Consider the following 23,470-nt stretch of genomic DNA (forward strand, 5'->3'; position numbering starts at 1 on the left):
TTAATCCATTTTTGCCTTTGAAGCTTTGACGGTATATACTAAATTTATATACTTATACTTTTATTTAGTATTTTTCGGTTGGCACCAATCACTACGTTTTGTATTCCTCGTTTTCAAAAAGTCATCCCCTTTTCCTCTCCATTTTTTTTTTTGTCTTTGAAAATGTGTATTGGATAAGTAAATAGCGCAAAATATTTTGTAATTAGAAATGGGAGAACATCGATAGATTTTTAACGGCAACAAGTGTTGAATAATATAAAAATAAAGTGACTGTATTTCTCCGTTTTCTCTTTGCCAAATTAGTGAATTGAGATGCGTTCTTGGTAACCATCATAAGCGCAACAGCGGCCACACTAGATTGTGTTTCTCTTTTTTTCGACGTGTTTTGTTTTTTGCGCGATTAATTAATGGCAAACCAAGATGCGAGCAGGGAAAAGTGCGAAAAATTAAATAACGACAAATAACGAAAACATCAGCGGTCGAGCAAGTGTGCGTGCGTGTGCGTACGTGTGTGTGTGGCCTGTGTCTGTGTGGGCGTTTATAAATAAAACGCTGCGAAGCTGTGTGCGAAAAGCAGACGCGGATAAAGAAGTAATAGAATGAGCACAACCAAAAACAAGAGCGAAGGAAAGAAAGAAAGTGTTTTTTAAAATCTTTTCAAAAGTTTAAAAGTTTACGAAAAGAAACCGAAAGGCGAAAGTGCAACAGAGCGAAAGAGAGAGCGATAAATAGCGAGGTGAATATCAAAGGGAAAACCCATTTGCATCGAGAAATAAAACGAAGCGAACGGACGGCCAAAGCGTAATTGTAAAATTCCACTGTCTGGGGCAGGCTATCAATTGGTGCATGTGTGTGTGTGTATGTGCGAGAGAGCTATATATACGTGGTACATACATATATGTATATGGCATATATGCCGTATATATAAGATGAAAACATGAAAATATATCTCGCGATAATTGTCATATCATATGTATCTCTCATGTGTGCGCAACATTTTGCAGCTATCCTATCCTATCCGAAACCGATCTGATTTATCAACCTGTTAAGCGAAGTGGAGCCAAAAACCGAGTGCTTAAATGGATGCAACATCAATAATCACGCAAGTTTCCCGCGACGACGAGCAACTGAACGTCTATCCCAGCTATCCCAATGACAAAGGTGAGAAAATTTGCGGGGAAAAAAAAAAAAAAAAAACTCAGGGAAAACCCAGACCTCCATTCATGACTCATCACCACTCAAAGGCGTCACAACAAAGACGAAAGGACACTTGTCCGCTGCCAAGAAGTTTTGCCTCCCCATTCTCCCAAGCACTTATCACCCACCACCCACTTTGACCCCGAAATTATAAGCCCCAACACCCCGCTGACCTTTCGTACTCACCCAATTGCGGTCAATATAATTGTGGGAATAGTTAAGTTGTACATATGTCGTGTTTTCTGTAAGTCGCAACAAATTAAATGGCAATGGCCTTTTTTTTATAATTTATACAGGGAATACTCTTTAAGACATACTAATTAAGTTTAGAAGTTTCTGAATTTTATTTCAAAAAATCAGTTTTAGATAAAGAGAAATTTGTAGACTTACAAGTATTTCTTTTTAATTTTTTAAACACATTTATCATTAGTATGAGTGAAACCTGTTTGTCGTACTTTCTAATAGTCAGAACAAATTAAATGGCAATTGCTTCTTTTTAATTTATGATTTTAATTCCCACGTAAATACCTGTAGTTTCTCTTCTAACTAGAACTTGAATTCAGTTGCATTTTTAAAAATATCGATTTATTGGAATTTGGATTAAATAATGGGTTAAAAACTCTTATAAGAAGAAAACTCTTATAGCCTTAACACTTTACAAAAATGTACCATTTTGTAGAGATATTATTGTTATAAAACTAAAATAAAAGCTTTCCTGTTGTGCATTTACATAAAGCTAACTGAATTTACACAGGTTTTCACTATGATAAATAACAATAGTTAATAATAGTATTATTTTCACCCCATTTGTGTCTGTTTTGTCTGTTTCGCCCCCTTTTTTTCATTCAGCACACAGTATTTTCTTGTTCGTTGGCCATTGTGAATGATCTAACCACTTGCTGGCTTCGTTTTGTGGTTATTGAATTATTTTGCGACGCAGTTGCAACTCTGCTGCCGTGCCACCCCACGGCCGTCCATTTGCCACCCACTGGCCCACTCCCACCTGTAATCAATTGATGACGTCTTTCGGGGCATGTGACGTCATGGAATTTCGACACGAAAGCCTTTTCTTTTCGCCCATTTTATTTTCTTTTTCGTTCGCTTAACTGCTTAACTGCCTTTGCATGTTTACTTTCGAGGGTCCAACAATAGAAACTGCCAATTAAATTGCACAGTAAAAAGCAGCAGTAGAAAAAAAAACGTTAAAAAAAGTTAAGAAAAAATAGAGGAAAACCGGTATGAAGAGAGGAAGAGACAGCGAGAGAAAGAGCACAATAAAACTAGTTGTGAATGTTTTTTTTTTTTTTACAGTGATGCAAACAAACAAACAAAGCAACAGACGAACAACAAAAGCTAAGCTTAAAGGTTGCGAGATGGTTGTAATGAATGAATGAATAAATGAATGGTGAGAGCCAAAGAGAGCGGGCCAAGTACACATAAAAAAATTAATAATATAGTAATAACAATAACAATAAACAATAAAACCACAACAAATCAAACTATTCAAGAGAATTACAAGAAAATGTAATTGTCATTTTTGGTAATTGAACTCAGAGCTTGCTTATCAAAATTAGTTTACCTACTGTCAAGATTTTAAAGCCATCTTATAGTATAAAATCTAGAATTCATCACTTAAAATGATTTATAAAATAATAATCAATATCTGCTTGACCTCAGACATTTGATTTTTTGTCTGTGCAGAGAGAGAAAATGTTAGGAGGGTGGGGCTGGGGCGTTTGAAAAACCGCGATGAACGCCTTAAAGTAAAGTAATAACTAATTTAATCTAATCTGCGGTCGCCACTGCACCTTTTGTACATGGCCACTCGCATATACTAGGCAATATAAATATATATATTTGATATATTATATACAACATATTTGCGGTTAGGTGTTAATCGACGTCGCTCGCTCACTTTGATTTCGAATTTGATTTGATGATCGACAGTGCTGCCAATTTGGCGTAAATAAATGTCTTTTCCTTATCTGCCAGACGATCTATATGTGTCACAGCTAAATTTATTGAAAAAAAATCAATCCAGGAGCTTGCAACTGGAAATCAAGTTATCCCAAATGGGTTCCAAATAGGGATCCAAGCGGTTTTTACTAGTTGAGTTTTATGAGAAACTGAGAGAGAGAGCGTGAGATAATGAGCGAGACGTCATGTACAAACACTTGTGGTCAAGATAGTGAAGCACTCATAGAAAATAACATATTTTTTGACTAAGTGTTATATAAGTAGTATTTAGTATATATGTACATACATATATACAATCATTTTGTGCCTTATCAAACACAAAGAAAGCTTCATATTTATGTTATTATGGTATCTTGTTTATATTGCTAGTAGATTAAGATATATTATAAAGAAACTAAGACTAAGAAATGATAGAAAAACAAACAAAATATGTAGGTTTAAAAAAATGTTCATAGTAAGACTAATAAATAATATAAATCATCAAAAATTCGCATAAAAATTTTAAGAACATTAAATTACGTGTACTTTCGAATTCCAATATAATTAGTTTCAGTAAACAAGTGACAGTTCCAGCAAAAACTTTTTTTATTTTAACTGATAAGAAGAATTCATTTATTTAAAATTTTTCTGTTTAAATGATGTTTAAGAAACACGTTTAAGGTTATAATTCTGATATAGAATAGTAAGATTTTAGCTAGTCAGACCAACTGACAAGTGATTATTGATTTGTAAAAACCAAAAGCCATAAAAACCATTACATAAAGATATGTTTGTTTAAGCTTCTTTTGAAAAACCCACTACTAATATTCTGATCTCAGCTGTTTTTCGGTTTTTTATGTGAACGCGAGTGGGTGTAGTAAGGCTGGTATGAGTGCGAAGAACACGGCAATAGGGGCAAACCGGCAAGCGAACAGCAACAGTTGAAATATGTTTTTCTTTTTTATTTGAGAGTGGGTGCCGCCGCCTAAGTGCTTTTTGCTTTGCCTCACCGCGTATAAATATTTATATAGATATATGTTAGCCCCACCCCTTGCACCTCCCTTCCACCCCTTCAGCTTACCCTCGCTTATAAATACATCTATATTGTTTTTATGGGCAAAACGCAAATGCTCTCCTAGTATCTCATTTCTAGACGCCTCATCTGAACTGTGCTGTGATTTTTCAATTTTCTCAAGGTCTTGGAAGCCAAATTACTCACGCACACAGAAACGGCTCGATTTTTCTTTTTTTCGATTTTTACGCCCTTTTTCGTATATTTATTATTTTTCACATTTATTGAGCAGGTCCAAAAATAGACAAATAATGTTATTTTAATGAATGCCAATTGAGTTCAAAGATCTGGCGCATAAACAAAGATTTTGAGGAAAACGTGGAAAACTGGACGGCGAATTTTCACTCCAATGAGTTGAAATGTTTATACTTTTTTTTTTAGGATAAACATATCACTTGTCTTAATACTTATAGTAATACTAAGAAATATTTATAATTTTTCTTATTACTGCATTTATTGCGCTGAACTAAAATTAGCTTTGAGCCATAAAAATATATAAACATTTATTTAACGTTCTGAAATATTTATAATTTAAATACATAAACCTGTTAGATTATACAATTATTAGATAAGCCCAAAAATATCTAGGAATTAGGGGAACTGTGCGAACTTTTATTGTATAAACAAAATTATTTTTTATGCTTTTATTGCGCAAAACCAAAAATAGTACAAAAATTCTAAACAAAATGTTTAATAAGGGTCGTAAATTAATTGGCAAAAAAATGTAGAAAAAGATTATTTTTTTAAAATACTTTTGAAGACATATTTAACCCAAAATAACAGGTTAAGCCATTTTTAAGGTTCTCGTAGGAATTTTTTCTTTCTTCATAAGTGTATCTAAATTATGACCTTAAGAGCTCTACAATCCAAGAAAACAGACAGAGAACAGATGCATTGCAATGCTTAATTATTGAAAAAATAATATTATACACCGCAGAGGATGAGCGGACTGCGTGCAAAAGATTCGTGCGATGCTATTTCCTATATACCAAAGCCAAAACAGACAAGAAGAAGCACTTTTAAAAATGATGGCTTTAGCTTTTTCCTTTTTAAATCGATAAAGGTCAACGAGTTCTGTACATTGGGATTTTATCTCAATGGTTGATATCAGTTCGTTGAACTACGTTGGGGGTTAAATAAAGGCCAACCCCCAAAAAACAAAGGCGAATTTGGGGTGCTGCAGGTCTAGAGTCTGGAGAGTTCTTCTTATAAGGGAGATAGCATATTGAGTTTACGAATGTTGAAAGGCAGGTGTTGCTGCAGTGTAACTACAGTGAGAGAAATTTTGAGCTTTTATTATTAAAAAGTTGATTAGCAAAAAACTTTAATTCATATCTTACTTAAGAATCAGTTCTTTTATTCGATATTTACTGTATCCATTGACAGTTTTTTTTGCCCATTTATATCACGTGCCATTAACTTTGTTTGCCATCTTTCTGCTGCGGCTTAAATTTTAAGCTGTCACTATCTAAAAATTTAAAAAACAGAAAACACAAAAACAACAAAAAACTTCATAAATATGCTGAAGGTCGAGATTGTGTGTGGCATTTTTGTTGCTCTTGGAATCGGCAAGAATGATATCATAGTGCGCCCCCCCACCAGATAACAAACATTTTGATTAGATAAGCGTCTGTGGCCGAGACTCAAATAAAAATGTTCAATTTTAGGTGAGTGTGTGTGTGTGTGTGTGTGTGTGTTTAGTGTATGTGTGAGTTTGTGGGGCATGTGGGCAATTATATTCTCAATTTCTTATAAATTTTTTCCTTTTCCTTTTATTTGCTTTAAATTAATTATCAAATAATACCCCCTTCTTGACGACGTGTGGCCCTCGCCTTTATCTGACAGAGAACTGAAAAAAAGACCTTGCCCGCCAACAGAACCGAAACTTGTCAACGAAATATGTTCAAATTATAACAAAAGAAAATCTTTAGCAATTGCCATTGCCGTTCCACATCAGTGGAGATACACATATACATATACATATATAGACCAGACCGGGTGTGGTGGCTTGGATCTGGATCTGGTATGTTTGGCCTCTGGCGGATTGTCCTGAAGATCTCAAGTCCAATTGACGCGTGAGGCCGTTTAACAGTCTGGCGGAGAAGTACTCTCATTTGCATTAATTAATTCAGTCCTTCTGTCTGTATTTGTTTTTCTTATTATTTTACATAAATCTGTGATTTAATCGCTTGCCCTTTGGCTGATAAACTCTGTATTAAATATTGATTTGTGTAATGGATTTGTGCTTTTACTCTAAGCATGTTTAACTAAGGCAATTGTTGTAGACTTGGGAATGTTATAAATAATTTACTGCTAGAAAGCAAGTTGGATATAATTGATATACTAATGAAACTGGTTTTAGAATGTTCAGATTCTGATAATTCACGAATGCATGATTGATGTTGCTTAATGATTATAATTTTATAAGAAAAACTTAAGCTTTGGCTTATACTTAGTTATATAAACAGAGTACTTAATCAAAAATAGTAACTATTACCTTTTACCAATAATTTTGTTTTCTGGCACATCAAAAGGCAAGCTGACAAAAATAATTGCACTCGAGTCCATTGAAATATTTTTAATATTTCAACGTGACCGATTCGTTTCACATACTTTCTGACCAAATTTGGGTGTCTATTAAAACCGAATCTCGTAGAGACATGACAGATTGTTGCCCCAATAATGAGCTATAAATATGGTCATCTAAATATGTCTGGAAAACGAGCACAAGAAGAATGCGGAGCAACTGCCCACACAATTTTAGCGACGCTTTAACTTGAAACACCTTAAAAATAGGACAAAAGCCTATTTGAGTGTGATGTGAATGGGTGGGTGGGTGTTTGTTTGGAATGGAATGGATTGGAGTGGGTGGCTTAGTTGGTTGGTTGGTTGTTTGGTTCGTTGGAGGTGTTGCTCCATCGACGACCCAAATATAGATTGCCTATCAATAATCAGCAAGGATACAGAGCAGTTTTCAACAAGTTGAGTGTTTTGGGTTGGCTTTTGGCCCCTTTTTATGCAAAGTTATGCAAAAAGTTGAGTTGGAGAGGTGAGCGGAATAGGAGCAGAAAATATGAAAGGGGGTGAAGGCTGAAGGAGAGTGGTTCACCTGCCTAATAATTACAAATGCCAGACGCTGGAAAAAGCTTTCATTATGCTAGAAAAGCAACAGCAACTACAACAAGAGCACACGCTCATAAAATATTCAAGTGCATTTGCACTTCACTTGCAAGGGTTCTATGAGAAAAAAAAAATACATTAGAAAGAAACCAGAGGTAGGTTTAAGTACCCTTTTGCAGACCACTCTTCTCAAGCTATGATCTTAGAAACTTGACATATGAACAAGATTCTTAATTTGCATTATTCTGAGAAACTTGGACATCTTTTTATCTTAAGTTAACTACTATTTTAGTCCTCTTTTTAAGGTATTTATATATTCTGTTTCAAAATTATTTAAGTAAAATACATTTTCTTATTATATTTTAAACTTATTCTTATTAATTATTTGAGCTTCATAGATAGCTATAGATACAGATATATAGATACATTCTAGTATGTTGCATTTTACTCTAAAAATGTCGTTTACCTTTGTAAAGGGTATGGTTAAGAGAGCGACACAGAAAGAAAAAGCTCGTCACATCCTAAGCTCAGTTTTCACTTGGCTAACGGTTCAATGAACCGTTACGTCTAGCTTAGCCACCAAGAAGGACGCTTCCCCACCCCACCCCTTCTTTGGCCACCCATCATACTCCCCTCACATCAACCACTTGAAGCTTGTTTTCTCTGCTAAGTGATGTTTGACTGCTGTTTCCTTTTGTTGCCACACAATGCAAATGGCGGACGGACGCATTTTCGCTATCCTCTATCCCTGGCTCCCTAGTTTGCCACCTTTCTTCCTCCCTTCTTCCCGTTTTGGCCAAGGTGGCCGCACCTCGAGCCAGCTTAAAGGTCAACCTGTGACCTTCTATCCACCCATCTATCTATCCAACTTAACTATCTCCCTGACTCGTATCTGATACAGGTGGACTTCTATAAGTGGAACTTGCATAAGTTCTTATCTTATTATTATCTTAATATCTAGATGCTCTTAAATCGTTTCTTTGTTTTAAAAGATTAGAATTAATAATTCAATAATTTATCAACAAAATGACTGCGTTTTCGATCATCTACGTTTCCAAATCCAAAAGTTGTTCTTAAAAAATATTAAAATATACAATATATTGTGACCCCACATAAATCTTATAACTTCGAAAAGAGAAGTTTATGAAGAAAACCGTAATAAAAGTTTAAGTTATAACTCATTTTTATTGGAATATTTCGCTAATTAAGTAATTTTGAACAACTACAAATGTTAAGATCCTAATCAGTAAATAAAAATGTCAAAGTATACTATAATTATTAGTATAAAATTACATTTTTAATTTTCATTTTATAATTGGTGTTTAATGTCGATGTTCGACTGTAACTCGCTGATTCGCTCTACCTGCTACTTTGTTAGTGTTTGCATGCAATTATAGCATTTCCCATCGATTAAACGCATGTTTCCACCCCCTAAACCCCTATACCCCATGTTCCCCCGCCCCGCATTCGTACTCCTACCACAGTGTTGCGCTGCCTTCTAGTTTTGCCTTTGACTTATATTTTTAAACATTTTCGCACAAAAACAGAAAACCACAAACCAAAACACACTGGCGTGGCGGCCAAATGAAAAACTAAAACAAATTGTCTGCATTGCATGTACTGCAGTATTAACCAGATATAGAAATTGGAATAGATCTATATTTGTTTTATGCAAATGTAGCAAACAAAACAGACAATGTTTATGTCATTATGGGGCACAAACTGTAAATAGTAATCTGAGCAAGGCAAAATACACCCGACGAAAATGGAATGAAAATATATATATATATATAGGCGCGTTCTGAGGGGAAAACAACACCGTGGGCGTATTTTTGGGGGTCTTAAATATTGCTTGAGAAGTTTTTATGAGGCGGATAGAATTTTGTTTAATTTAATGGAGGATCCATCAAGGAAATGCTTGGAATTTCTATTAAAATACTTCTATGAAGTTTAATCGATGGAATGTTTTTGGTCTTTTGGCTATCCTGATTGAGATTTATGATGTTCTTAAATGCATAATTTACTACAGATTAGTTTGTTTCCAAAAAGATACCTCGAGATCATCATTCTACATTCCCCAACATCATTTTACATGCTCAATACAAAGAATTATGACTTCTTATTATGAATTATTAAAAACTAAAAAACAACTTTTATATTCTTCAACATCTGTAGACGATGTGGACCGCCTAAAGCCACAGAAGCGAGGATTATTTCAATCTCTGCTTTGCTGCTGGCGACGAAATCGAACGAAAACCAACCAGAATGGGACACAAATCGATGGTTCAACAACACCGCCACCATTACCGGACCAACAAAGGTACCTACTACCTCAGGTTAGGCTTACCGATATGCACAGAAAGTGCATGGTTATCGATTTGGATGAGACCCTAGTGCATAGTAGTTTTAAGGTGAGTATATAAACTTCTTTGTTTTTAAATATTCTTCATATTAATATATAAATTGTATTTTTCAGCCCATACCGAATGCTGATTTCATAGTTCCAGTGGAGATCGATGGAACCGTACATCAGGTGTACGTTCTGAAGCGACCGCATGTGGATGAGTTTCTGCAGAAGATGGGTGAACTGTACGAGTGCGTTTTGTTTACAGCCTCACTAGCCAAATATGCAGATCCAGTTGCCGATCTGTTAGACAAGTAAGTTTAACTAAAAACTAACTAAATACAGATTCTAATATTTTTGAAAATCTTGAATTTCAGATGGAATGTGTTTCGTGCAAGACTGTTTAGGGAATCATGCGTTTATTACAGGGGTAATTACATTAAGGATCTGAATCGTCTGGGGCGGGATCTTCAGAAGATTGTCATCGTAGACAACTCACCGGCCAGTTATATCTTTCACCCAGACAATGCAGTAAGTAAATAATAATTTAAACTATGAAGCTTATATTAATGTCTTAATTTAATTTTACAAAAAGGTTCCTGTAAAATCCTGGTTCGATGATGTCACCGACTGCGAACTGCGCGAACTGATCCCGCTCTTTGAGAAGCTTAGCAAAGTTGATTCCGTCTATTCGGTGCTCTGCAATTCGAACCAGCCGCTGAACAATCAGACCAATCAGCAGCATCCCCAGGAGCTGCAACAGGCGCCGAACCAGCTGCATCAGCAGCAACAGCAGCAGCAGCAGCAACAGACCATCTCTGCCACGACAGTTATTACCCAGGCAACGACTCTGTCTGCACCGACCATGTTGAACCAGCAGCAGACAAGTCCGCCCAGCCCACAAAGCGAGCTGCTGCAAAAGACGTAACATCAGTGGGAACTAATGTTTATAAATATATGATAAATTGTATACATATTACAAGACCAAGCAAGCCGATATAAGCAAGCAAACAAACACCCTTTCCCCCAAGCTCTTCAACTCATTTAAGCCCAGGATGAAATGGCAAGGGTTAAATGAGTTGAAACCAACTACCAATTACCAATTACCAATTACCAACTACCATTTGCTATATACTATAACCCCGCTCGACACGTAGGCTTAAGATAAGTTTTATATGGTATACATTAATTTTTACAGAACCCTATTTACACGGCACATTTGTTATTTATTCTTGTTTTGCTCTACCAATTATAAATATTATTATTTTTTTTGTGTTTTTTTATATAAACAACTTCTAACTGCTTATTGCGTTTGGCGGCGGTAACCCGTCTAAGTGGTATAATAAGCCCCAACATAAGCCTCTATTTTTACCCAATTAATCATAACTCTGTAAGCATATTTAAAATGGTAAACCAACTGAGCAAGCAAAAGATTTAAATGCATAAAACAAAAAATGATAACTATACATATGAGCAGAGAGATAAAATCAAATTCAAAATATAGCTATATTTATATATATTTTTTATTAAAAAAAGAAAACAAAACAAAAAATAATAAGCGTAAAATGAGGAAAGGAGAGAAAACCCAATGGGGAAAACTTAAAAACAAAAATTATATATATATAATATATGTGTACTAAAAGAAATTTATATATATACATACATGGATATATATTTAAGGCATGTGTCTACACATGTTTATAGCACTAAGGCATGTATAATATTTCGTATATTTATTAAAGAAATAAGTTTTAGACGCGGTCACCCACTCACGCTTGATCGTTGGCACTGGCACTGGCACTGGCAAATGTCAAAGTTGGTAGTATATCGGGTTTATCGCTTAGATGGTGGCTTTGCCTATCGTATCGTATCTATCACATTCTGGTTTCCTGAAATATGTCTGACAATCGTGAGTGTTTGGGCCGCGTTTAAACGATTTTAAGTTGCATTGCAAGAGGGTGAAAAAATGGGCTATATCTGTAAGCCAATTTGTAAAGCATCTAAAAGTCTGCGGCGCGTCCGTAGTTAATATATAAACCGAACCGCTGGGCCTGCGCTTGTGTCTGTATGATCCAAAGACGTGAATTTCCATTCGATCCTTAACTAAACTCACATTCAATCCGATCTGGTATTAAGATTTAACCACTGTCCTAGCGCAAATTGAAATTCCCGCCTTTGGACAAGCTTGGACAAGCGTAGTTGGGAAAACATTGTACTAGGCTTAATGAAAATTATACATCTATATATTTTAACCAATTTATGTTAATTTCCCCTCTTATCAAGTGCGCTTATGAAACGCATTGCAATATATATTTATATATATATATTTATGCCTACTTTAACCCTCCTTCGACTTGAACTTTCACCTTCGGCCGCGTTCTGTATTCTGTGTTAGCATGTGAAAATGGAAAAATGGAAAATGATATTGTAAACAATGAAACAAATACACCTTTAGCTTCTTTCAACTCCGACCAAATATCAATCATTATATAGTATATATATATATATATATATATTGAGCTCAAGCTGGCCACGCCGAAATCCCACCTGATAAATATATATTATATAGACAAAAGACGCTATTGCTATCCGAACCACACGACGAAAGATACACAAACACACGCTCACAGACCAGTCCATTTCTACTTTCAATCTTTTAATCTATATGTAACATCTATGTCTTGTATTTTCTCAACTAACTTTTTGCAACAATTCTTTTATTTAGTGCATAAGCCTTTTGTGTTTTTATTTTTGCTTAAACTAAAAAAAAAAATAATAATAATAATAATATTGAAAGGTAACAAAAATTGGCACGTTGCAAACGCGCAATATTCTCATATTTTTTGCAATCGAGCAAGTAAATTATACATAAAGCTAAAATAATATATGTATTGTATATCATTTACACCCGCTGCAAAAGTCTAAAAGCAAAAGCTAAACAAAAAAGGGATTGCAACTAATCACGAAATTTAATTGTAAAATGCAAAATGTGTTTTAATTGCGTATATTATTAAATGTTTTACTTTTAATAAAAGCAAAACACAAACCAATCGATAAAACCATTCAACTTAATTTATCATATAAAGGGAAGAAATTCTATTTTTAAAGTGAGCCTATAAATGTAATGCATCAATGTCGACAAAACAAAACAAAAAATGAATTAAAAACAAAAATGAAATTTAAAATCTACAAATATTATGTCATCAAACAATAAAAACAAATTAAAACCCAATTTGGAGCGACTATTATTTGTATTAATATATTGGATAAGGCTAAAAGTTGATTTTTTATAAGGAGCTAAAGCAATATTATACCTTAAGTTTGCTGGAATATTGCTATTTTTATTTAATTGATTGTGTTTTCTATTCTATTCAGCTTTAATTTTGTTATATCTATATATCATATTTTATCGAATAAGATTAACATTGTAATTTATTAAGTATATGTTAGTTACGGTGGGTTTAGAAGTTTGAAGGACGCTTGCTCTTTCTTTAAGAAAACGTAAAGTTTTTATGTAAGGTATTTCTCATGAAGTTTCTATTGTAAGATCGTTATTTATGTGTGGTTAGAGGGTTAAGGGGTACAGGGAGTTGGATCGGCTAAATACATCTTCTTCTTTAGACACACAGTTCAATGTTGCATCTGGTTGCATATTTTATTATATTATATTATGTGAGTTGTTAAGCTCGAAAGATTTCAAGATCCATATTTCGTAGATATCCGCGCACAATATTATACGGAGAGCCCCTTCAACACGTCTTAAAATTTTGGATGTCCAAACTTTTCTTTTGATACTTTTTATTTCTAAAAACAAACTCATTATCTTTTTTGAATACGGAATAAAGTTCTATTTATTATTTAAATTTGTTTTTAACGCACATTATTACACATACACATACACCTCGTCGAGCTCACAATTTCCATCGTTCTACACACTATTTAATACATTCATTTATATATCTTTAGTTAAATATATTTGTCTTGAACTTAGCCGCTAAACTAAAGATGTAGGCAATGGGGTTGATTTGCTTTGTTTTATTATTAAATATAGGCCAAAAAACACTTAGTTTATACGTTTATATACGCAATGCTCTTTTGAGACTTGCTTGATGTTAGATCTTGTTCGGTTTTATATAGTCTTTTGAAAGCTTTCTTTATGTAGCAATGCGAGCGAAAGGAATATACAAAATGGATTTGAAACATATAACTTTCATAGCAAATCGCTTCATCTCCATCTCCATCTTTGTATAATCTCAATACAAAATACATCGAAAAAGTTGTTGTGTGATTTATCAATATTTAGTACATAGTTGAAAATGTTTGCTTAGCGATTCTTTGTTTCTTTGTTGTTGTTGTTGTTTGTATTAAATTTGTTTTGTAGATTTCATTTGAATTAATATTTAAATGCATTTAAGTAACGTGTTACAATTACAACATATTTTATTCATTGCTATGCGTGTTGTTCTCAGGTTGCTGAAATTCCTTTTACATTACAAATAGATAATTTCATAGCTATATATGGGGTTTATATAAATATGCATTTTATTTATCGATTTTGTGGCTGTAGTTGCACTTTAACATCTTACTTAAATGACTTTCTGACTAGACTAGTGCATAATTAGAATTGGATCGCATTTAGAATTTACTCATTATTTGTTTAAGTATGCTAGTGCTTGGGATCAATTGGTTAATTTTCTTGTCTTCGCTGTATTTGTCATATTTTATTAGTAAAATCTGAAGTCTTTGCCTGCCGTCCCTGTTACGAAGTTATCGATCCTAGAGAGCTCTTCTGGTCTCAAAGTACGTGAGGATTGTGTATTCCTGAATATTCACTATTACTTTACATTTCTCTACTACATAATGCTTTAGTTTCCAGCCCACATAGGACAAACTTCGCTCAGAGACCGTCATTTCCATGCAAATTTCTTAAAAGATTGGTGTTTAGTTTTTGTTTTTTTTTTGTTGTGTGCGCTTTACAATTTGTTAATATCTCAGTACGTGGAATTAGAATCTTGAATATTGCACGCTTAAACAAACTCTGGTTTTGATTATGGTTGCATTGGTAAATTTGTTCGGTGTTCATTTGCTTACGTTTGCTTTTAGGTTTTTGGTATACAAATACTTTAAAGGACAAAAAGGGTTTTGTGTACTTTCGGCTTATGATCGAAGAGTAAGAAATACGCAGAAATGTACAGAGTAATTACAGTAATACATGAATAATATGTACGCAAGTGAAGGGAGGCCGTGCTCGGCCTGGACCCCAACTCGTTCATCCGATATCGGTCAGCGTTGACGCTTCTGTCTTGTTTGTGTGGAATTCTTCTTCGCGAATTGTATTTTATAAATATTTTTAGCAGCAGAACAGCGGGACCAATTATAATGATTGACGGAAATGAAACGGTTTGGATTTTTTGGAAAGAGAAAAAGCAGTAGCGGACTCTCTAAAGCGTTTGGTGTTGGTTGTTTGGTTGTTAAACATGCGCGATGGGCATCTGAAGCGTCTTCGCATCCCGATAGGACTTATCCTACACGTACTGATGGTCGCCAGCCATTCCATCGGGGCAATCCACGCTCAACAGTGGCTCCTTTTCGATGGTCTGATGCGTTTGGGCATCGTAGTCATAGTAGTTCATCCAGTCCACTCGTTTGGGCTGTACCAAACCAAAGCAGCTGCACTCGAGGAAGTCCACGAGGTTCTGGATGGGTCCACGTGTGAACGGGCTATGGCCGCCTTTGGCCTGGAAGTGGCGATATCGACCCCGGTTCATGCGCTCGTTAGTGGTCATTCCCAAGCAAATCACTTGATATGTCTGGCAGATCGTCAACAGGATGACCCAGGACATGTGTAGAAGGGCGTTACCCATTACCCAGCCCACCCAGGCATCGCAGTTGCCAATGGCCCGCATGGCACCGAGGAAATCTGTGGTTAACTCGTGTATAAGAAGAAGTTCTTATGGCGGTAAATCGATGAACTTACCATCAAATCGAACATTGCACTGATTCACATAATACTTGGAGCCGCCATACAGCATCCAGACGCACATGATTAGCAACATCCAGAGGAATCCCATGAAGTAACTGTGGTTTTTTAAGCCAATGCAGTTTCCCACCCACGGGCAGTGATGATCAAATCTCGCCACACAGCGATCACACACGGAGCAGTGCTTGGAGCGTATAGGCCGGCGCACCAGGCAACCGGAGCAAAAAGATGCGGGCTCAAATCCGATTCCACCTCGCTCGGATAGCTCTATGATGGTCTATGAGGGTATAAATATTGAAATTATCATATCTACTCTTAGCACGTATTCCAAAAATCAGCATAATTAAATTACTAACAGAAACACTCACCTTAAATCTCTGCTCTCTGGTGGGCCGAATAATACCCGGATCTCCCTTCCACGACTTGAGGAAGCACACCCACAAGGCCAACGAGGAGATGAGGAAGCAAACGGTGGCCGTAAACGAGACAGCATCATCGATGTACATTAACCAGGTGACATAGAACCAGGCCTTGGTGGCCAAGTAAACGCTGAGAGGCAACAGGGCCATTAGATGTTCATCAAACAAGGCCTTCCCGATTGTGTGGAATATGGCGTACAAACAGCCCAGGAGGAAAAACTTGATGATGTACAGTGTGTTTATGGTGAACACAATTCCAGCCAGATAGAAAGCGGTGAAGGGACAGGCCACCATGGACCACCATCTCAGGCGTTTATCGTGCCGCAGCTTTGAGACCAGAGATCGCCGTTGTTGCGAGGTAAGCGCTGCCTCTTTGACGCGGTCCATAACCTTAGCCCCTATCCAAATTGCTCCTGTCTGGGATTCCAGCATCGAGAGCGGTGTCTCGCCCCGCAGATTAGGCACATCTAGTGAGGCCTTTGACTTGAGCACCAGTGTGGAAATGGCCGTGGCATTGCGCGCTAAGATAGCCCAATGCAAGGCTGTGTTTCCATGCGTATAATCAACCATGGCGGGATTGGCTCCAAGAGTCAACAGAAGGCGCACAGGATCCAGAGCGCAAACCTTTGAGGGGAAGATGTAATCGTTAGTGTTCTTTTATAAACTATAAAAAGTCAACTAAGATATCCCCCAGTATTGAGTCAATATCTTGAATTCATAAAATTCTCAAAGGATTCACTGTTTTCCTTTCAGCTAAATGCTAATGGCATGATTTTCTTATAATTCCAGATGTTCTAGATCGAGTACTAAATCTAAATTTAAATTCTGCTTGATTTTAGAAAGAAATATATATAACAATACTCACCTTCCATGCTGCCCACATCAGCGCCGTCATCCCACCTCGATCCTGTAGATCGGGGTCTACGCCTTTTGCTATGAAGTAAGCCACTAGAGCGGTGTGCGCGAACTGAGCGGCAATGTGTATGCAGGAGCAACCCTCCGCATCCCTGATCCTTGGATCTGCACCAGCGGCCATGAGCAGGACAACGGCACCGAGATGTCCCTGTCGGGTGGCCCAGTGCAGGGGCGTGGCATTTAGTTCGCCTCCCACGGCATCTACGGTGGCGCCCTTCTCAAGGAAATACCGGATGATGTCTCTCCGATTGTTGATGGCCGCCCAATGGAGCAGAGTGACTGTTTCGCTATCCGGTTGATTGACATCCCAACCAGATTCGACCAGCTCTCGGACCCTGGCAATGGCCCCATACTGGGTGGCCTTAACGATATCGAAGCCACTGTAATCGGGCTCAACGGGCGCGGTGGGGGGTTGTTGGGCGATCAGGGCCGACTGTCGCTCATTGTCCGGTTGCTGGCCGGTTCCCGGGACACAGGAGCCCGTGGTGGCAGCCTGACAGGCACTCTGGTACATCGCTGGCTTCTCTGGGTTCCCGTACCCGTTCCCTTGGGGTCGTCCAAACGTGATTCACACTGCACTGTGCTCGTCGTAACATCAACCGTCCATCCCCCTCCTTCCAGCGGACGAGCGAGCGAGAGGGGTGAGCCGAGCGGATGGCGAGAGAGAGATAGAGGGAGAGAGCAGGAGAGACACCCCCACCAGGCACTGTTTCGGGCAATTCACAGGTTTGTCATTTTCACCGGAGGTTCCCACGGCAGCTGCGTTCTCATCCGTATTTGGGACCCTTTTATAGGGAGTATCTCCAGGTGACGGCACGGCAATCGCGATTATTAGTTTAATGCGTTTTACCTGCCAATTTCGGAGGACTACAAATTTTGGTGGTACAATACAAGCTGATAGCACTGAATATGTTTCGCGTTATTCAACACTATCACGGGGAATTTCGCAACTTGTTCGGTATTTTTAAAATCAGTTGCGGTATTTTTAAATCATACGTAAAAATTACAAAAATTTTAAATTGTGTTTTTAAAGTAGTCATGGCATTTTTATCTTAGTAAGTCACAATGGAAAACCTTAAGTTGATTATCACATCGATATTTTCTTTATGTCTGGTATAGACATTATACAAATTAATTGAAATAGTGTAACAGGATAGTGCTATCTAACAAATTATATTATTTTTTTCTTTGTTTAATCTTAATCATATAAAATACACAAGATATTCCTTTATTTATATTATTTTTACATTTTTAATTTATAGAATTCACCGTTACATTGTATTTTTCGGTAGATTTTCAGCACAAAAAAGGTACTCACTGAAGTTTCGCACGAAATTCGGCCATACTAACTTTCCCATCTGCAAAAGCGCGCCCAATTTTTTGGCATCTTATGTTTTTGCAATAACACTTGCATTAATGTACTAAGAATGGACGCCAAACGCAAGTTTAATGGAACCTCCAATGGCTATGCTAAAAAGCCAAGGTAGGAAGCCGTTGGAAAATAATAATAAAATCATTATAAAATTTACCCCAATAGAAATCCCGATGATGACGAGGAAATGGGGTTTGAAGCGGAGCTGGCGGCTTTTGAGCACTCCGAGGAAATGGATCAGACTCTGCTAATGGGTGATGGTCCTGAGAATCAGCAAACTAGCGAAAGATGGTCACGTCCACCTCCGCCAGAACTGGATCCCTCCAGGGACAACTTACAGTTTCAGCAGCTGGATGTAGAGAACTACTTGGGACAACCTTTGCCGGGAATGCCAGGAGCGCAAATAGGACCCGTGCCGGTGGTGCGTATGTTTGGTGTCACAATGGACGGCAACTCCGTATGTTGCCATGTCCATGGCTTCTGTCCGTACTTCTACATAGAGGCACCTGGAAAATTTGAAGAGCACCATTGCGAGAAACTGCAACAAGCTTTGGATCAGAAGGTTATAGCCGATATCCGCAACAACAAGGATAACGTTCAGGAGGCTGTGCTCATGGTGGAACTGGTAGAGAAGCTAAATATTCACGGTTATAATGGAGACAAGAAGCAGAGGTACATTAAAATATCTGTGACGCTGCCCCGATTTGTGGCTGCCGCTTCACGTCTTTTAAAGAAGGAGGTGATCATGTCCGAGATTGACTTTCAGGACTGTCGTGCCTTCGAGAATAACATAGACTTCGACATTCGCTTCATGGTGGACACCGGAGTGGTGGGCTGCAATTGGATTGAGCTTCCAAAAGGGCACTGGCGGATTAGAAACAGCCGCAGTAAGCCGTTGCCCGAGTCCCGATGCCAGATTGAGGTGGATATTGCTTTCGACAGATTCATCTCTCATGATCCAGAAGGAGAGTGGTCTAAGGTTGCTCCCTTCCGCATACTTTCCTTTGATATTGAGTGCGCGGGTCGCAAGGGAATTTTCCCGGAGGCGAAAATGGATCCCGTAATTCAGATAGCCAATATGGTAATAAGGCAGGGAGAACGTGAGCCCTTCATCAGGAATGTTTTTACCTTGAATGAGTGCGCTCCTATTATAGGAAGCCAGGTTTTGTGCCACGACAAGGAAACCCAAATGCTGGACAAATGGGCTGCCTTCGTCCGTGAAGTTGATCCAGACATTCTTACTGGATATAATATTAACAACTTTGACTTTCCCTACCTGATCAATAGGGCAGCACATTTAAAGGTAAAGAACTTTGAGTATTTGGGTAGGATCAAGAACATTCGCTCGGTGATTAAGGAGCAGATGTTGCAGTCAAAGCAGATGGGTCGCCGCGAGAACCAGTATGTTAATTTCGAAGGAAGAGTTCCCTTCGATCTACTGTTTGTCCTGCTGCGCGACTATAAACTTCGCTCGTATACCCTCAACGCTGTGAGCTATCATTTCCTGCAGGAACAGAAAGAAGATGTTCATCATAGCATCATTACAGATCTTCAGAATGGAGATGAGCAGACACGTCGCCGTTTGGCCATGTACTGCCTGAAAGATGCCTACCTACCGCTGAGGTTGCTGGAGAAGCTTATGGCCATTGTTAACTACATGGAAATGGCCAGAGTGACGGGGGTGCCACTGGAATCCCTGCTCACCCGTGGACAACAGATCAAAGTTTTGAGCCAACTTTTGCGCAAGGCCAGAACTAAGGGATTCATTATGCCCTCATACACCTCTCAAGGATCGGATGAACAGTACGAAGGAGCCACTGTGATTGAACCAAAGAGAGGGTATTATGCGGATCCCATCTCCACGCTAGATTTTGCCTCCCTATATCCGAGTATTATGATGGCGCATAACTTGTGCTACACCACCTTGGTTTTGGGAGGAACTCGTGAAAAGCTGAGGGAACAGGAGAACCTTCAAGATGATCAAGTAGAGCGCACGCCCGCCAATAATTACTTTGTAAAATCGGAGGTGCGTCGTGGTCTGCTCCCTGAAATTCTGGAATCCCTTTTGGCAGCCAGAAAGCGTGCCAAAAATGATCTTAAAGTGGAAACAGATCCGTTTAAAAGGAAGGTTTTGGATGGCAGGCAGCTTGCGCTGAAGATTTCAGCTAATTCCGTTTATGGATTCACTGGCGCCCAAGTGGGAAAGCTGCCTTGTTTGGAGATATCAGGAAGCGTAACAGCCTACGGTCGTACCATGATTGAGTTGACCAAAAACGAGGTAGAGTCGCACTACACCCAAGCCAATGGTTACGAGAATAATGCGGTGGTCATCTACGGCGACACAGATTCTGTGATGGTTAATTTTGGTGTAAAAACTTTGGAGCGAAGCATGGAGCTGGGTCGCGAGGCGGCTGAGTTGGTCAGCTCCAAATTTGTTCATCCCATTAAATTGGAGTTTGAGAAGGTTTACTATCCTTATCTCCTTATCAATAAGAAACGTTATGCGGGGTTGTACTTTACTCGACCGGAGACCTATGATAAAATGGACTGCAAAGGCATTGAAACCGTGAGGAGAGATAATTCCCCACTGGTTGCCAACTTGATGAACTCCTGCCTGCAAAAACTTCTCATCGAAAGGGATCCCGATGGAGCAGTGGCATATGTTAAACAGGTTATTGCCGATCTCCTCTGCAACCGCATAGACATCTCGCATCTGGTTATAACCAAGGAGCTGGCTAAGACTGATTACGCCGCCAAGCAGGCGCACGTAGAGCTTGCTGCCAAGATGAAGAAAAGAGATCCTGGAACGGCACCCAAGCTGGGAGATCGAGTTCCATATGTGATATGTGCAGCGGCTAAGAACACACCCGCATACCAGAAAGCAGAAGATCCACTTTATGTGCTAGAGAACAGTGTGCCTATCGATGCTACTTACTATTTGGAGCAGCAGCTATCCAAGCCGTTGTTGAGGATCTTTGAACCCATTTTGGGGGACAATGCCGAGTCCATTTTGTTAAAAGGAGAACATACACGCACACGGACTGTGGTAACCTCCAAGGTTGGAGGACTAGCCGGATTTATGACCAAGAAAACAGCATGTTTGGGCTGTAAATCCCTAATGCCTAAGGGTTACGAGCAAGCCTGCCTGTGTCCACATTGCGAGCCCCGAATGAGTGAGCTCTACCAGAAGGAGGTGGGTGCTAAGAGGGAACTGGAGGAGACATTCTCCCGCCTGTGGACAGAGTGCCAGCGATGCCAGGAATCCTTGCACGAGGAGGTGATCTGTTCAAACAGAGATTGTCCCATCTTCTACATGCGACAGAAGGTGCGCATGGATTTGGACAATCAGCAAAAGCGGGTGATGCGATTCGGACTGCCCGATTGGTAACCAATGCATGAATTTACTGAATTGTTTAATCCTATAATTTAATAATTATATTACTAGAAGTTATTACAAAGTTTCTTTCGGTTCGTGGATTTTTTGCGCAATCTGCAATTTGAAAAAGCTGTAGACGATTCCTAGCTGGCGATGCTTTGGACACACATTTTTACATAGGGGTTTGGGGGGTTTGAGGACTGGCTAAGGATCTACTTGCGACTCTGCAGGGTGTTGGACAGCCAGTCCATGGCTTGGTCGAGACCCTCGCCCTTGGTGGCTGACGTTTTAAATATTTGAAATGTGCGGTTCTTAAGGTTCTCCAGCCCTAACGCATGATGAACCTCGGCAACGGTCATGCAACCGTCCATGTCCTGTTTGTTTGCCAGGACGACCAGTATCGCGCCAGCCAGCTCCTCTTCCCGAAGCATGTACAACAACTCATCCTTGGAAATGCCTATACGGTCCCGATCCGCCGAATCCACTACATAGATGATGGCGTCTGTGTTGCTGTAGTAGCAACGCCAGTAGGGTCTGTAATGAAAATTGTACGATTTAGATAGTGTAAAGAAAGTTTGCCCCCGAAGACGTTTATTTTTTAATTGTTAGTTTTTGGTCAATTTAAAATATTTTAATATTAGACTTTCGACCCGCTTTGCGGTTTTATTTAAACAAGTGTTTCGCATTGCATAGCATTGTGACCCATTCTTAAGTTTGCTTAAGAACAACTTTTGTGAAGTGATAAGGGATATATGTAAATAGAAGTCTTGCGGAAGTCGAAGTTTAATAAAAATAACTTTCTTTCTGAAGAACAGTTACCAGCAATATTTCGCTATATGTCGAAAAATCTTGTACTTGGTTTGGAAAAAGATAATATTGCTGTTTGAATCATTTAATGCTCTTTCATAATATCGATATTGCATTATGCATGGAAAAAATGTTTCATATGGTACATATAATTGGTACACATATCAAACATTTCCGATTTTCTTATCTCGTTCGCCCTGTGTACCCACCCACACACCTAATAATATTAAGTTTTAATTAAAATCGGATAGGTTGAGGAGCAAATATATATGTTTTTAGGCTGAGTTTTAAATTTAATTACTTCCTTATAATTATTTTTTGATTTTTAAAAGAAAACAATAACATAATCCCATCCGCGTCTCCGACTCACCTAATACTTGTCTGTCCACCCAAGTCCCAGACCTGGAACTTGAGGTTCTTGTAGGTGACCTGCTCCACATTGAAGCCTATGGTGGGTATCGTGGTGACCACCTCGCCCACCTGCAGTCTGTAGAGGATCGTGGTCTTCCCGGCACCGTCCAGGCCCAAGATCAAGATGCGCATCTCCCGGGAGCCGAGCAATCCGCGAAAGTAGCTTAGCACCCCACCTGGAGAAAGAACGTACGATTTTTATGACCAGACGTCGTCACCGGGTGTCAGCGGATGGGAGGCGTTCTACCCATATAGTTTACAAACCCATGATTACGGCTGAACGTTGTCTAGTGCTGGCGCTGGCCCTAAATGCTTAAGTGTAAACCTAATTAATTGTATTTGGTACTACAATTAATACAAAATCGAAATAATCTTGTTTTCACTTTTTTTTTTGGGAAGAGAATGGTATCGGTTTTGCCATTCACAGGCCACGTGAACATGACGTGTCACAGCGTGCGTTCAGCATACAAATATTTTTTATAAATATAAAAATTTAATTAT

General features: G+C 38.5%; 4 protein-coding genes across 4 annotated transcripts; 2 read left to right on the forward strand and 2 right to left on the reverse strand.

The window, feature by feature from the left end:
- The first annotated feature begins 309 nt into the window (after positions 1 to 309).
- LOC108117353 (phosphatase Herzog) lies at positions 310 to 12,921 on the forward strand. The gene is made up of 6 exons (XM_017229728.2): positions 310 to 736; positions 1,005 to 1,161; positions 9,521 to 9,756; positions 9,822 to 10,003; positions 10,067 to 10,220; positions 10,285 to 12,921. The coding sequence occupies exons 2-6, from the start codon at positions 1,080 to 1,082 to the stop codon at positions 10,615 to 10,617; spliced, it is 987 nt and encodes a 328-aa protein (XP_017085217.1). The 5' UTR covers positions 310 to 736; positions 1,005 to 1,079; the 3' UTR covers positions 10,618 to 12,921.
- Positions 12,922 to 14,206: 1,285 nt separating this feature from the next.
- On the reverse strand, positions 14,207 to 17,911 carry LOC108117351 (palmitoyltransferase Hip14). The gene is made up of 4 exons (XM_017229726.2): positions 16,954 to 17,911; positions 16,038 to 16,712; positions 15,667 to 15,946; positions 14,207 to 15,609 (listed from the first exon to the last, which is right to left on the reverse strand). Exons 1-4 carry the CDS (start codon positions 17,515 to 17,517, stop codon positions 15,215 to 15,217), a joined length of 1,914 nt encoding a protein of 637 aa, XP_017085215.1. The 5' UTR covers positions 17,518 to 17,911; the 3' UTR covers positions 14,207 to 15,214.
- Positions 17,912 to 18,339: 428 nt separating this feature from the next.
- Positions 18,340 to 21,826, forward strand: LOC108117341 (DNA polymerase delta catalytic subunit). Its single transcript, XM_017229715.1, has 2 exons — positions 18,340 to 18,486; positions 18,541 to 21,826. The coding sequence occupies exons 1-2, from the start codon at positions 18,431 to 18,433 to the stop codon at positions 21,761 to 21,763; spliced, it is 3,279 nt and encodes a 1,092-aa protein (XP_017085204.1). The 5' UTR covers positions 18,340 to 18,430; the 3' UTR covers positions 21,764 to 21,826.
- On the reverse strand, positions 21,776 to 23,395 carry LOC108117348 (ADP-ribosylation factor-like protein 1). The gene is made up of 3 exons (XM_017229721.2): positions 23,234 to 23,395; positions 22,929 to 23,145; positions 21,776 to 22,285 (listed from the first exon to the last, which is right to left on the reverse strand). The coding sequence occupies exons 1-3, from the start codon at positions 23,235 to 23,237 to the stop codon at positions 21,964 to 21,966; spliced, it is 543 nt and encodes a 180-aa protein (XP_017085210.1). The 5' UTR covers positions 23,238 to 23,395; the 3' UTR covers positions 21,776 to 21,963.
- Between the last annotated feature and the right edge of the window lie 75 nt (positions 23,396 to 23,470).

Source organism: Drosophila eugracilis, unplaced genomic scaffold (genome assembly GCF_018153835.1).
Source record: "Drosophila eugracilis isolate 14026-0451.02 unplaced genomic scaffold, ASM1815383v1 contig_1825, whole genome shotgun sequence".
NCBI lineage: Eukaryota > Metazoa > Arthropoda > Insecta > Diptera > Drosophilidae > Drosophila > Drosophila eugracilis.